This window comes from Ranitomeya imitator, chromosome 2 (assembly GCF_032444005.1).
Source record: "Ranitomeya imitator isolate aRanImi1 chromosome 2, aRanImi1.pri, whole genome shotgun sequence".
In the NCBI taxonomy this organism is placed as follows: Eukaryota; Metazoa; Chordata; class Amphibia; order Anura; family Dendrobatidae; genus Ranitomeya; species Ranitomeya imitator.
In genome coordinates, this window is record NC_091283.1 from 832,238,945 (window position 1) to 832,255,246 (window position 16,302).

The following is a 16,302-nucleotide window of genomic DNA, read 5'->3' on the forward strand; positions in this document are numbered from 1 at the left end:
ACACCTGTTTATATGGGATATGTGTTCATTCTCCTATTATCTACATATATTTCATGTTCATTCCCCACCTATCAGGCTCAGGGAATATAATATACACCTGTTTATATGGGATATGTGTTCATTCTCCTATTCTCTACATATATTCCATGTTCATTCCCCACCTATCAGGCTCAGGGAATATAATATACACCTGTTTATATGAGATGTGTTCATTCCTCTATTATCTACATATATTCCATGTTCATTCCCCACCTATCAGGCTCAGGGAATATAATATACACCTGTTTATATGAGATGTGTTCATTCCTCTATTATCTACATATATTCCATGTTCATTCCCCACCTATCAGGCTCAGGGAATATAATATACACCTGTTCATATGGGATATGTGTTCATTCCCCTATTCTCTACATCTATTTCATGTTCATTCCGCACCTATCAGGCTCAGGGAATATAATATACACCTTTTTTACGGGAACTATGTTGATTTCCTAATTTTTTTTACATATAATTCATGTTCAGTTCATATCCAAGATGAATAAGAAATCTGTAATACCTCTCCATCTCTTTGGACCTCTAAGTTATTATGTTCATTCTTTTTATTTATTCCTTTTCTTCATTCTTTTTAGTACGTCCCTCACACTTGGGTATTTTCTATCATATAGACCCCTCAAAATGACTTCAAATGTGATGTGATCCCTAAAAAAAAAAATGTGATGCCTGCAGACTATTCCATCTAAGGCTACGTTCACACTACCGTTCCGCTAGTGTGCGTCGCCTTAGCGTCGGGCGACGCACGCGTCATGCGCCCCTATGTTTAACATGGGGGACGCATGCGTTTTTGTGTGTTGCGTTTTGCAACACTTGCGTCTTTTTTGCCACTAGCGTCGGACCAAGAAAACGCAACAAGTTGCATTTTTCTTGCGTCCGATTTTCGGCAAAAAACGACGCACGCGTCGCAAATCGCACGCGTTTTTGCGTGCGTTTTGCCGCGTTTTTGTGTGCGTCGTGCGTTGCGTCGCCGACGCAGCGGCGCGCAACGCTAGTCTGAACGTAGCCTAAGTCTGCATTCCAAATGGCACTCCTACCCTTCCGAGCCCTCCCATGCGCCCAAACGGTGGTTCCCCCCACATATGGGGTATCAGCGTACTCAGGACAAATTGGACAACAACTTTTGGGGTTGAATTTCTCCTCTTACCCTTGGGAAAATACAAAACTGGGGGCTAAAAAATTATTTTTGGGGGAATTTTTTTTTTTTCCACGACTCTGCGTTACAAACTGTAGTGAAACACTTGGGGGTTCAATGCTCTAACAACACATCTAGATGAATTCCTTAGGGGTCTAGTTTCCAAAATGGTGTCACTTGTGGGGGGTTTCTACTGTTTAGGTACATTAGGGGCTCTGCAAACGCAATGTGACACCTGCAGACAATTCCATCTAAGTCTGCATTCCAAATGGCGCTCCTTCCCTTCCGAGCCCTCCGATGCATCCAAACGGTGGTTCCCCCCCATATATGGGTTATCAGCGCACTCAGGACAAATTGGACAACAAATTTTGAGGTACAATTTCTCCTGTTACCCTTGGGAAAATACAAAACTGGGGGCTAAAAATTTTTGTTTTATTTTTACGGGTCTGCATTATAAACTTCTGTGAAGCCATTGGTGGGTCAAAGTGCTCAAAACACATCTAGATAAGTTCCTTAGGGGGTCTACTTTCCAAAATGGTGTCACTTGTGGGGGGTTTCAATGTTTAGCCACATCAGGGGCTCTTCAAACGCAACGTGGCGTCCCATCTCAATTCCTGTCAATTTTGCATTGAAAAGTCAAACGGCGCTCCTTCGCTTCCGAGCTCTCCCATGCGCCCAAACAGTGGTTTACCTCCACATATGGGGTATCAGTGTACTCAGGACAAATTGTACAACAACTTTCGGGGTCCATTTTCTCCTGTTACTCTTGGTAAAATAAAACAAATTGGAGCTGAATTAAAAAATTTTGTGAAAAAAAGTTAAATGTTCATTTTTATTTAAACATTCCAAAAATTCCTGTGAAGCACCAGAAGGGTTAATAAACTTCTTGAATGTGGTTTTGAGCACCATGAGGGGTGCAGTTTTTAGACTGGTGTCACACTTGGGTATTTTCTATCATATAGACCCCTCAAAGTGACTTCAAATGTGATGTGGTCCCTAAAAAAAAAAAAAAAAAAAAAAAAAAAAAAAAGTGTAAAAATGAGAAATTGCTGGTCAACTTTTAACCCTTATAACTCCCTAACAAAAAAAAAAAAAAAAATGTGGTTCCAAAATTGTGCTGATGTAAAGTAGACATGTGGGAAATGTTATTTATTAAGTATTTTTCGTGACATATGTCTCTGATTTAAGGGCATAAAAATACAAAGTTTGAAAATTGCAAAATTTTAAAAATTTTCGCCATATTTCCGTTTTTTTCCATAAATAATCGCAAGTAATATCGAAGCAATGTTACCACTAACATGAAGTACAATATGTCACGAAAAAACTGTCTCAGAATCAGCGGGATCCGTTGAAGTGTTCCAGAGTTATAACCTCATAAAGTGACAGTGGTCAGAATTGCAAAAATTGGCCTGGTCATTAAGTACCAAAATGGCTCTGTCACTAAGGGGTTAAAATAAAAAAAAATAAAAGAGGGAACAAATGAGCTTCAGCCTCGCCTCCAGTCCATCACATCTTCTCCCCACAGACTTATATATATATAAGCCTTGTACAAGGTGCACGGATATAACGCGGTTTATAACAGCGGACTCTGTATCCAGGCAGCAAACAGAGCGACTCCATAGTCTACACCTGTATCCTAGATACCGAGGAGGCAGCAGACGGGGTCCGGGAGCTCCTCCGCCACATACGGGACTACACAGGAGCCGGCGGGGAGCAGCGACACACCGCGACCGGCGCCGACACAGGCCGCCATGTCTCCTGCATGCAGAGAGAAGGCTAGCGGTCCTTACCTCCCAGACAGACGCCATCCTGCGATAATAACCCTCCGCCGGCCGCTGTAGAGAATTCAAATGTAAATCACGTCATCTTATAGTAATCGTCATGTCACGTGATGTGCGAAACCACACCCATATAGTATTCCTCCGCCTGCCTGACTATGAAGAGCGGATCACCATGGCTGCGATCAGACGCTGTTTTGTTTTGTGTTTCCGCCCGTTTTCAAACATTTTATGACGTCATCCGTAACTGCTGCCCCCCCTCACCCCCCCCCCCCCCCCCCACCACCACCACGAACCGTAGAGACAACAGACTGTAGGGGGGGGACGCGCCCCATAATGGTACGTGGACTTGTTCTCTGCGAGACAAGTTATATTTTTCATTTTACCGCATAATTAACTGAAAGGCAGGAAAAAAAAATCCAAATATATTAAAATTGCAAAAACAAAAAAAAAAGTGCAATAACACAAATTTTTTTTTTTTTTTTTTTGGGGGGGGGGGGATTTATTTATTTTCTTTACTTACCGTATTCACTGTATGGTAAAAATGAGCGGCCGTTACGATTCTCCGGGCCAGTGCGACTTCACGGATATCAAACACGTATGTTGTTATTTTTTTTTTTTTATTTAAGTGGTGAAAAAAACTCAAATTTGGGGGAGAAACTCTGGCTTGTCTACATTTTTTGGGATCTCGGTGAGTTACTTTTGGAGCGCGGAGCTGACGCTTTTATTGATACCATTTTGGGGTACACACATTGATCACCCATTATTGCATTTTATTGCAATGTCGCAGCAGCCAGATAAATTGTAATTCCGGACGTTTCATTGATTTTTTTTCTCGTTACGGCGTTTAGGCCGGCGTCACACTCAGCGTATGAAAATACGGTCCGTATATTACGGCCGTAATATGCTAAAAAGTCCCCAAAATAGTGGTCCGTAGCTCCTCCGTAGGCAGGGTGTGTCAGCGTTTTTTGCGCATGGCATCCTCCGTATGTAATCCGTATGGCAGCCGTACTGCGAGATTTTCTCGCAGGCTTGCAAAACCGACATACGGCTATACAAGGGATCCATGTGCTCAAAAAATCGTAAAAACACATGTACTGTCTATATATATATCTTATATATAATTGTCTAAGGGTCACTTCCGTCTGTCCTTCTGTCCGTCTGTCTGTCTGTCCTTCTGTCACAGTTATTCATTCGCTGATTGGTCTCGTCAGCTGCCTGTCATGGCTGCCGCGACCAATCAACGACGGGCACAGTCCGGAAGAAAATGGCCGCTCCTTACTCCCCGCAGTCAGTGCCTGTCGCCCGCATACTCCCCTCCGGTCACCGCTAACACAGGGTTAATGACAGCGATAACAGACCGCGTTATGCCGCAGGTAACGCACTCCGTTACCGCCGCTATTAACCCTGTGTGTCCCCAACTTTTTACTATTGACACTGCCTATGCAGCATCAATAGTAAAAAATCTAATGTTAAAAATAATAATTAAAAAAAAAAAACCTGCTATACTTATCATCCGTAGTCGCTCGCGCCGACCGCCATCTTCCGTTGCAGGTTGCGGTGGCAAAGATGGTATGGGAGAAGGACCTGCCATGACGTCACGGTCATGTCACCGCGACGTCATCACAGGTCCTGCACTCTGATACCAACCCTGGGACCGGAAGCTGCCGTGGACTACAAGGGGCCTTCGGAAAGGTGAGTATATGTTTATTTTTTATTTTTTAACCTGTGACAAACCTGGCTGGGCAATATACTACGTGGCTCTGTGCTGTATACTACGTCACTGGGCAATATACTACGTCACTGGGCAATAGACTACGTCACTGGGCAATATACTACGTGACTGGGCAATATACTACGTAATTGGGCAATATACTACGTGGTTGGGCAATATACTACGTGGTTGGGCAATATACTACGTGGTTGGGCAATATACTACGTGGCTGGGCAATATACTACGTCGCTGGGCAATATACTACGTGGCTCTGTGCTGTATACTACGTCACTGGGCAATATACTACGTCACTGGGCAATAGACTACGTCACTGGGCAATATACTACGTGACTGGGCAATATACTACGTAATTGGGCAATATACTACGTGGTTGGGCAATATACTACGTGGTTGGGCAATATACTACGTGGTTGGGCAATATACTACGTGGCTGGGCAATATACTACGTCGCTGGGCAATATACTACGTGGCTGGGCAATATACTACGTCGCTGGGCAATATACTACATGGCTGGGCAATATACTACGTGGCTGGGCAATATACTATGTGGCTGGGCAATATACTACGTAATTGGGCAATATACTACGTGGTTGGGCAATATACTACGTCGCTGGGCAATATACTACGTCGCTGGGCAATATACTACGTGGCTGGGCAATATACTACGTAATTGGGCAATATACTACGTGGTTGGGCAATATACTACGTGGCTGGGCAATATACTACGTCGCTGGGCAATATACTACGTGGCTGGGCAATATACTACGTCGCTGGGCAATATACTACGTGACTGGGCAATATACTACGTAATTGGGCAATATACTACGTGGTTGGGCAATATACTACGTGGTTGGGCAATATACTACGTGGCTGGGCAATATACTACGTCGCTGGGCAATATACTACGTGGCTGGGCAATATACTACGTCGCTGGGCAATATACTACGTGGCTGGGCCAATATACTACGTGGCTGGGCAATATACTACGTGGTTGGGCAATATACTACGTGGCTGGGCAATATACTACATCACTGGGCAATATACTACATGGCTGGGCAATATACTACGTGGTTGGGCAATATACTACGTCACTGGGCAATATACTACGTGGCTGGGCAATATACTACGTGGCTGGGCAATATACTACGTGGTTGGGCAATATACTACGTGGCTGGGCAATATACTACGTGACTGGGCAATATACTACGTGGCTGTGTAATATACTACGTGGCTGGGCAATATACTACATCACTGGGCAATATACTACATGGGCTGGGCAATATACTACATCACTGGGCAATATACTACATGGGCTGGGCAATATACTACGTGACTGGGCAATATACTACGTGGCTGGGCAATATACTACGTGGCTGGGCAATATACTACGTGGCTGGGCAATATACTACATCACTGGGCAATATACTATGTGGCTGGGCAATATACTACGTGGCTGGGCAATATACTACATCACTGGGCAATATACTACATGGGCTGGGCAATATACTACATCACTGGGCAATATACTACGTGGCTGGGCAATATACTACGTGGCTGGGCAATATACTACATGGCTGGGCAATATACTACATCGCTGGGCAATATACTATGTGGCTGGGCAATATACTACATCACTGGGCAATATACTACGTGGCTGGGCAATATACTACATCACTGGGCAATATACTACGTGGCTGGGCAATACACTACGTGGCTGGGCAATATACTACATGGCTGGGCAATATACTGTATACAGTTTACAATATACTGGGCAATATATTGTCACTGAGGGTCCTATAGAGCAGTGATATCACCCGATGTCACTGTTCTGTAGGGGAGATCGTCGTGGGACCCTCGTTATTAATTGGACTACGGCGGACAGGTAGTATACGGTTTATTATTTTATGGTTTTTGCAGGCGCTGAAGTATGGTAAGTAGGGTTAAATGAAGAATATTAAAATACTTTTTTCCTAATGTGTGTGTGTTCTATTAACCCTTTACAACTACTGGATTAATAATGGATAGGCGTCTTATTGACGCCTCTCCGTTATTAACCCGGCTTAATGTCACCTTACAATAGCAAGGTGACATTAACCCCTTATTACCCCATATCCCACCGCTACACGGGAGTGGGAAGAGAAGGGCTAAGTGCCGGAATTGGCGCATCTCACAGATGCGCCATTTCTGGGGCGGCTGCGGACTGGTATTTGTAGCCGGGGGGGGGGGGGGGGGAGGTAATATCCATGGTCCCTCTCTAGGCTATGAATATCAGCCCGCAGCCTTTCTGGCTATAAAATATAGGGGGACCCTACGTCATTTTTTTGGGGGGTCTCCCTATTTTAATAGCCAGTAAAGGCTACGCAGACAGCTGCAGGCTGGTATTCATAGCAGGCTACAAATATTGGCCGCCGGCTGTCGGCTTTCCCCCTCTGGCGCAGAAAATTGTGTGGGAGCCCACGCCGTTTTTTCCCGATTTTTTTTAAATTAACCGCTCTTTAAGGCCTTTTTCATACTTGCGTCGGTACGGGTCCATCACTATGCGTCGCGCCGACGTACGACGCACGTTGTAAAATTTGTGCACGACGTGGGCAGCGGATGCAGTTTTTCAACGCATCTGCTGCCGATTCTGAAGTCCGGGGAGGAGGGGGGCGGAGTTTCGGCCGCGACAGCCAAAAAACGTTCACTTGAACGTTTTTTCGTGCCAATGGTCCGCCAAAACACGACGGATCCGTTGCACGACGGACGCAACGTGTGGCCATCCGTCGCTAATACAAGTCTATGGGTAAAAAACGCATCCTGCAAGCACATTTGCAGGATCCGTTTTTTTTTCCGCCGGATCCGTTTTTTTCTCATAGAGTTGTATTAGCACCAGATTGAGCCTGATAGCCACAGGTTTCATCCGTTTTTTGCATGATCCGTCAAAAAAGCTGTTTCCGGTGGACGGAAAACACATACAGAGGAACGGTTTTTCTGTTCTAAGAATAAACGCACAGCGACAGTTCCAGCAAAAAAACGGATGAAACTGGGATGTGAAATGACGAATCCGGACTCCGAATCCGTTTTTTCATGCATGTTTCCATTCAAATCATGCACATTTTCCGTTTATTTATTTATTTCCAAAAATTGCATAAAAACTGCATCAATCAGTTTTTTAAGCAGGTTTTGATGCATTTTTGGTGCAGTTTTTGATGCTGTTTTTGGTGCAGTTTTTGGTGCACCAAACAGCATCAAAAATGCATCAAAAACAGCATCAAAAACTGCATCAAAAACCACATCAAAAACCAGCACCAAAACTGCATCAAAAACAGCACTAAAAAAACTGCACCAAAAACCACATCACAAACAGCACCAAAACCTGCACCAAAAACAGCACCAAAAACCTGCATCAAAAACTGCATCAAGAACTGCATCAAAAACAGCATCCAAAACAGCATCCAAAAACCTGCATCAAAACCTGCACCAAAAACAGCACCAAAAACCTGCATCAAAAGCTGCACCAAAAGCTGCACTAAAAACTGCATCAAAAACAGCATCAAAAACTGCATCAAAAACTGCACCAAAAATCTGCATCAAAAACTGCATCAAAAACCTGCATCAAAAACCTGCATCAAAAACTGCATCAAAAACAGCACCAAAAACCTGCATCAAAAGCTGCACCAAAAACTGCATCAAAAGCTGCACCAAAAACTGTATCAAAAACAGCACCAAAAACCTGCATCAAAAACTGCATCAAAAACCTGCATCAAAAACCAGCACCAAAAACCTGCACCAAAAACTGCATCAAAAACAGCACTAAAAACCACATCACAAACAGCACCAAAACCTGCACCAAACACAGCACCAAAAACCTGCATCAAAAACTGTACCAAAAACCTGCACCAAAAACTGCATCAAGAACTGCATCAAAAACAGCATCAAAAACAGCACCAAAAACCTGCATCAAAAACTGCATCAAAAACAGCACCAAAAACAGCACCAAAAACCTGCATCAAAAACAGCACCAAAAACTGCATCAAAAACAGCACCAAAAACCTGCATCAAAAGCTGCACCAAAAACTGCATCAAAAACAGCATCAAAAACCTGCATCAAAAACCAGCACCAAAAACTGCATCAAAAACAGCACTAAAAAAATGCACCAAAAACCACATCACAAACAGCACCAAAAACCTGCACCAAAAACAGCATCAAAAACAGCACCAAAAACATGCATCAAAAACTGCACCAAAAACAGCATAAAAAACCGCATCAAAACCTGCATCAAACACTTGCAGCAAAAACTGCATCAAAAACCAGCACCAAAAACTGCATCAAAAACAGCACTAAAAAAATGCACCAAAAACCACATCACAAACAGCACCAAAAACCTGCACCAAAAGCTGCACCAAAAACAGCATAAAAAACAGCACCAAAAACATGCATCAAAAACTGCACCAAAAACTGCATCAAAAACAGCATCAAAAACCGCATCAAAAACTGCATCAAAACCTGCATCAAACACTTGCATCAAAAACTGCATCAAAACCTGCACCAAAAACCTGCATCAAAAACTATATCAAAAACCGCATCAAAAACTGCACCAAAAAATGCATCAAAACCTGCTTAAAAAACTGATTTTTTTAAATGCTGTTTTTGGTGCAGGTTTTTGGTGCAGTTTTGATGCAGTTTTTGGAAATAAATAAATAAACGGAAAATGTGCATGATTTGAATGGAAACATGCGTGAAAAAACGGATTCGGAGGCCGGATTCATCATTTCACATCTCAGTTTCATCCGTTTTTTGCTGGATCCGTCGCTGTGCGTTTTTTCTCAGGACAGAAAAACCATTCCTCTGTATGTGCTTTCCGACCGCCAGAAACAGCTTTTTTTGACGGATCATGCAAAAAAGATGAAACGTGTGGCCATCAGGCGCAATCCGGTGCTAATACAACTCTATGAGAAAAAAAAACGGATCAGGCGGAAAAAACAGGATCCTGCAAATGTGCTCGCAGGATGCGTTTTTCACCCATAGACTTGTATTAGCGACGGATGGCTACACGTCTCGTCCGTCGTGCAACGGATCCGTCATGTTTTGGCGGACCGTCAGCACAAAAAAACGTTCAAGTGAACTTTTTTGGGCTGTCGCGTCCGCCATTTTCTACTGCGCATGCGCAGCCGAAACTCCGCCCCCTCCTCCCCGGACTTCAGAATGGGCAGCGGATGCGTTGAAAAGCTGCAACCGGCTGCCCACGTCGTGCACAAATTTCACAACGTGCGTCGTTACGTCGGCCCGACGCATAGCGACGGACCCGTACCGACGCAAGTATGAAAGAGGTCTTAAAGAGCGCTTAATTTTAAAAAGTCGGAAAAAAAACGGCGTGTGCTCCCGCGCAATTTTCTGCGCCAGAGGGGGAAAGCCGACGGCCGGGGGCTAATATTTGTAGCCTGCTATGAATACCAGCCCACAGCTGTCTGCGTAGCCTTTACTGGCTTTTAAAATAGGTGGACCCCCCCCAAAAATGACGTGGGGTCCCCCTATATTTTATAGCCAGAAAGGCTACGCTGACAGCTGCGGGCTGATATTCATAGCCTAGAGAGCGGCCATGGATATTGCCCCCCCCCCCCCTGGGCTACAAATACCAGTCCGCAGCCGCCCCAGAAATGGCGCATCTGTAAGATGCGCCAATTCCGGCACTTAACCCCTCTCTTCCCACTCCCGTGTAGCGGTGGGATATGGGGCAATAAGGTGTTAATGTCACCTTGCTATTGTAAGGTGACATTAAGACGGGTTAATAACGGCATTATTAATCTAATAGTTAGAAAGGGTTAATAAAACACGCACACATTAGGAAAAAAGTATTTTAATATTCTTCATTTAACCATACTTACCATACTTCAGCGCCTGCAAAAAACGTAAAATAATAAACCGTATTCTACCTGTCCGCCGTAGTCCAATTAATAACGAGTGTCCCACGACGATCCCCCCTATAGAACAGTGACATCTGTTGATGTCACCGCTCTATAGGACCCTCAGTGACACACTGACAGGAAACAATGGCTCCTGCAGTGCATCACTGAGGTTACTAAAGTTCAAAGTGTCACTTTATGGCAATTGCTGCATGGAAAAATTTCTCACCCAGCAATGCCATAAGCGAGACTAGGGACCATTTTTTTACAGCGGCGGAGGAATACAGTGCGGAAGGATACCTTCCTCCCGTCATTGCGTTTCTGCAGCCCCTAGAGAGCGGTCGTATCAGCTGTTGCTGCTGTTCTCCATGGGAGATCGTCGTGGGACACTCGTGGATTTCTGCAGACAGCGAGTATATTGGTTGTTTGTTATTTTAATCTTTTTTACAGGTTGACACTGGCTTCGGGGAACAAAGTGACAAGTGATGGTGAGTATCTAATCTATGTTTAATGTACTGTATGTCTATATGTATGTACTGTATGAAGTATGTATGGAGTATGTATGTGTTTTTTTTTTTTTTTCATTCAACGCATTAGCCAGATGATGGGACTACTACTGTCCCATCATTGGCTAATGTGTCAATCACTGTCAGTGTAGCAGGCATCGTCCGATGGGACTTGTAGTCCCATCGGACGATGCCAGCACACACGCACAGAGACCCGGCACGCCGCACAAAGACCCGGCACGCCGCACAGAGACCCGGCACGCCGCACAGAGACCCATCACGCCGAACAGAACCCCGGCAGGCCAGCAGAGAGCCCCGCAGCCCACGTGCAGTCCCGGCAGGCCCGCAGACAGCCCCAGGAGCCCGCAGACAGCCCCGGCAGCCCGCATACAGCCCCGGCAGTCCGCATACAGCCCCCCGGCAGGCCCGCATACAGCCCCGGCAGTCCGCATACAGCCCCCCGGCAGGCCCGCATACAGCCCCGGCAGCCCGCATACAGCCCCGGCAGTCTGCATACAGCCCTGGCAGGCCCACATACAACCCCGGCAGCCCGCATACAGCCCCGGCAGGCCTGTACAGATCCCCGGCAGGCCCGCATACAGCCCCGGCAGCCCGTATACAGCCCCGGCAGGCCCGCATACAGCCCCGGCAGTCTGCATACAGCCCCAGCAGTCTGCATACAGCCCCGGCAGGCCCGTACAGATCCCCGGCAGGCCCGCATACAGCCCCGGCAGCCCGCATACAGCCCCGGCAGGCCCGCATACAGCCCCGGCAGACCGCATACAGCCTCGGCAGGCCCGCATACAGCCCCAGCAGCCCGCATACAGCCCCGGCAGGCCCGCATACAGCCCCGGCAGTCTGCATACAGCCCCGGCAGGCCCGCATACAGCCCCGGCAGGCCCGTACAGATCCCCGGCAGGCCCGCATAGAGCCCCGGCAGCCCGTATACAGCCCCGGCAGGCCCGCATACAGCCCCGGCAGTCTGCATACAGCCCCGGCAGCCCGCATACAGCCCCGGCAGGCCCGTACAGATCCCCGGCAGGCCCGCATAGAGCCCCTGCAGCCCGTATACAGCCCCGGCAGGCCCGCATACAGCCCCGGCAGTCTGCATACAGCCCCAGCAGTCTGCATACAGCCCCGGCAGGCCCGTACAGATCCCCGGCAGGCCCGCATACAGCCCCGGCAGCCCGCATACAGCCCCGGCAGGCCCGCATACAGCCCCGGCAGACCGCATACAGCCCCGGCAGGCCCGCATACAGCCCCAGCAGCCCGCATACAGCCCCGGTAGGCCCGCATACAGCCCCGGCAGTCTGCATACAGCCCCGGCAGGCCCGCATACAGCCCCGGCAGGCCCGCATACAGCCCCGGCAGGCTCGTACAGATCCCCGGCAGGCCCGCATACAGCCCCGGCAGCCCGCATACAGCCCTAGCAGGCCCGCATACAGCCCCGGCAGGCCCGTACAGATCCCCGGCAGGCCCGCCCAGACCCCGCCCACACACACAGACATGCACAGTGTCTGCCCACGCACCGCCCACACTCTTCCCCCCTCTGGAACAGGATGTAGAAGGACAGAAAGGGCTTATTTACATTCCGATATTTGTGTCCCATTGACTTGCATTGGTATCGGCTATCGGTATCGGCGATATCCGATATTTTTTGGATATCGGCCGATCCAATCCGATACCGATACTTCTGGATATCGGAACGTATCGCTCAACACTAATAGGAACCGATTCACAATTCTCTCCACCCCCAGGAAATCAGCGAGATACGGCATCCTCCCTAATGTTTTGTTCCCCGACCTATATGTAACAAAAACTATTTTATAGAAAAAAGAATGATTTTTACTTTATTTTGAGAGCTATAACTTTTTAATTTTTTCGTTGATGATGCTGTATGGCGGCTCGTTTTTTGTAGGACAAGATGACGTTTTCAGCGGTACCATGGTTATTTATATTCATCTTTTTGTTCGTATTGTTTTCCACTTTTAGGCTAAGTTCACACTTTGCGGATTCCACTGCGGATTTTTCCGCAGCAGAATTCCAAAATCCGCAGTGAAAACCCATCGTGGTTTTTACTGCGGATTTATCGCGGTTTTTACTGCGGTTTCTTCTGCGGATTTTCATCTGCAGTTTCCTATTGGAGCAGGTGAAAATCCGCAGAAAAGAATTGACATGCTGCGGAATGTAATCCACTGCGTTTCCGCGCGTTTTTTTTCCGCAGCATGTGCACAGCGTTTTTTGTTTCCCATAGGTTTACATTGTACTGTAAACTCATGGGAAACTGCTGCAAATCCGCAGCGGTCAAATCCGCTGCGGATCCGCAGCAAAATTCGCAAAGTGTGAACATAGCCTAAATCGACAGTATGATGATAAAGCATTGTTTTTTGCCTTTATTTTTAGTTTATTTTTTATGGTATTCACTAAAGGGGTTAACTATAGGGACAGTTTTATAGATCAAGTCGTTGCGGATGCGGCAATACCAAATGTGTACTTTTATTGTTTATATTTTTCATAAAAATATTTATTCATTGGTACAATATATTTAGATTTTGTAAATATATTTTTACACTTTTTTTTTTTACTTTTTTTACTTTGTCCCACTATGGGGCTATCATTTTCTGTATAGCATGGGGTTGCAGCAGCATCACTATGCTATGCAAACTGTCAGCTTTGCACTGAAAGTTGATGATCTTGCACTGCGCATACGTAACAAGTCAATCAGTACCAGGCCACAGAAAGGGGTTAAAGGGAACCATTCAGGTTCCTCACGGCCTCCAAGTTGTCCTTAGTATCATAAAGAACCTGCTTAATGCTTTATTATGTTCTTTAAAGGTTTGGTTTTTTAAGAGACAATAATTTTTACTATAAAATACAATAATAAAAAAATGCAATAAAAAGCAATCACAATGTTGTACATATCCCAAAATGGCATCAATAAAAACTGCACCTTGGAACAAAACAAGCCCTCGTAAAGCTCCATCGCTGGAAAAATAAGAAAAGTCAAAGTTTTTATATGTTTTTATATGAAAAAAGTTGTGAAACACTCTGGCTTTGAGAAAATAGATCCGGCCAGAGACCATAGAGAGACGAGAAAGGTCTCTTCCATAGAGAGATCTGTCAATCACCTGCGGCATCATTGGGAGAAGACTCTTGAAAGCGTTTTGTCTAAAATATTCCTGGCCGCCATCATGGACTCAGGCTCTGATTCATGCAGTGAAAAAATACAAATAATCTACCGTAATTTACTTAATAGTTGCAGAAAATCTGCATCATCAAAGGCTCATCATGGGAAACGCAGCCTGAACAGCCGATCGCTAGGGGTGCTGAGTTTTGGGTCCCTACCTACCAATACGTACTATAAATCTAGACATCCCTTTTAAAGGGAATCTGTCAGCAGGTTTTTGCTATATAATCAAACAGCAGAATGATGTAGGGACAGAGACCCTGATTCCAGCGATGTATCACTTAGTTTACTGGGTGCTGCTGGAACGCCCACCAGGGCCGTGGGGTACTCGGTACTGGGTCCGGTACTTAAAAGGAAGTGTCACGGTGGCGGCGGCCCAGTCCGTGGCCCTGGGCACCCATGTAAAAGGGAATGTCTTTAAAGGGGTTTGTGTAATAATAATAGTTTGTGACGTCACCTGTGGTACTCGGTCAGGGGTCACCGACGCTGCTTAAAGGGGTCCTCTGTAATGATGTTGTGGCAGCAGTGATGGTACGACTTCTCACAGGGGAAGCTGGGTCCACAGTGCTCCCAATGTAGTACGGACAGATGGTAGGTGGTGCAGAAAGAAACGGAGGACACAGAGTTGCAGTCTCTTTACCTCTTTACTGTTGAATTCAGTCAGCCACAGTCCAGGGTACCGGACCACAGGTACAGGTTTGGTCCGGCCGGCTTGAAAGCAAATCTGGAACCCCTTTTACTAGGTAGGGTTGGAAGCCTTCCCTCTAGCGCTGTGGTGTAGTCCCTTGCTGCCTTAGGCCTCTCGCAAGGTCCTAACATTCTCTGTCTGTCCGCCTTGTTGGTAGGACACTACCCATACGACAGGTAACTGTAGCCTTTTTACAGGATCTCTATCACGACCCGGGCTCTATGCGCTACTGTGTCCTCGGGTGTCAATGGTGGACAGGAGACGTGTAATCCAGCTGTCCTGCCGGTTTCTGCTGTGAGACATAAAGTACTGCACAACCTTGGTCTTCCGGCTACCGGTATCTGCGCTCAGCATGGAGGAAGCCCAGACGCAGCTTCTCTCTCCAGCTCCTCACTCTCCTGCGTTTCACTTCCCCTTCACGCTCTCTACAATCTGTTCTGCTTACCTTTCTCTCTTTCCAGGAGCTGCAGCACCTCTCTGTTGTGAATTCTGTGGCTGAATTCACTCCTGTGGTCACAAGTGGTACTGCAGCTTCTGGGCTTCCTTCCTCAGGTGTTCTGGTGAGCTCATTAGCTGCTTCGTTACTTAACTCCACCTGATGCTGCTATCCTTGCTCCTAGTCAATGTTCCAGTGTTGGATCTGAGCTTCTCCTGATTGTTCCTGTGACCTGCTGCTCTGTATAGCTAAGTGCTTTTTTGCTATTTTGTTGTTTTTTTTCTGTCCAGCTTGTCTTTTGTTTTGCTGGAAGCTCTGAGACGCAAAGGGTGTACCGCCGTGCCGTTAGTCCGGCACGGTGGGCCTTTTTGCCCCCTTTGCGTGGTTTTTGCTTTAGGGTTTTTTGTAGACTGCAAAGTTCGCTTTACTGTCCTCGCTCTGTCTAAGATTATCGGGCCCCACTTTGCTTAATCTATTTCATCCCTACGTTTTGTCTTTTCATCTTACTCACAGTCATTATATGTGGGGGGCTGCCTTTTCCTTTGGGGTATTTCTCTGGGGGCAAGTCAGGCCTATTTTTCTGTCTTCAGGCTAGCTAGTTTCTTAGGTTGTGCCGAGTTGCCTAGGTAGTTGTTAGGCGCAATCCACAACCACTTTTAGTTGTGTTTAGGATAGGATCAGGTGTGTGGTCTACAGAGTTTCCACGTCTCAGAGCTCGTTTCTTTGTTTTTGGGTATTTGTCAGATCACTGTGTGCGCTCTGATTGCTAGGCACACTGTGTCTCTGGATTGCCTTCATAACACCTTTCATTAGCAGACATAACACCTCTCGTAGCTGCATGGCCCCTCTCTCGCTATCTGACTCTCTACCTCAGACTGCTCCAGTCTGCTGTCTGGCACTCA

General features: G+C 46.4%; 1 protein-coding gene across 1 annotated transcript in view; it reads right to left on the reverse strand.

Moving 5' to 3' along the window:
• LOC138666026 (C-type lectin domain family 2 member B-like) overlaps positions 1-3,040 on the reverse strand; it is a 51,922-nt gene extending 48,882 nt beyond the window's left edge. Inside the window, exon 1 of the mRNA XM_069754089.1 lies at positions 2,978-3,040. Within this exon, the coding sequence (XP_069610190.1) occupies positions 2,978-2,995 (18 nt within the window). The 5' untranslated portion in view covers positions 2,996-3,040. The remainder of the gene's footprint in view (positions 1-2,977) is intronic.
• Positions 3,041-16,302: the final 13,262 nt, after the last annotated feature.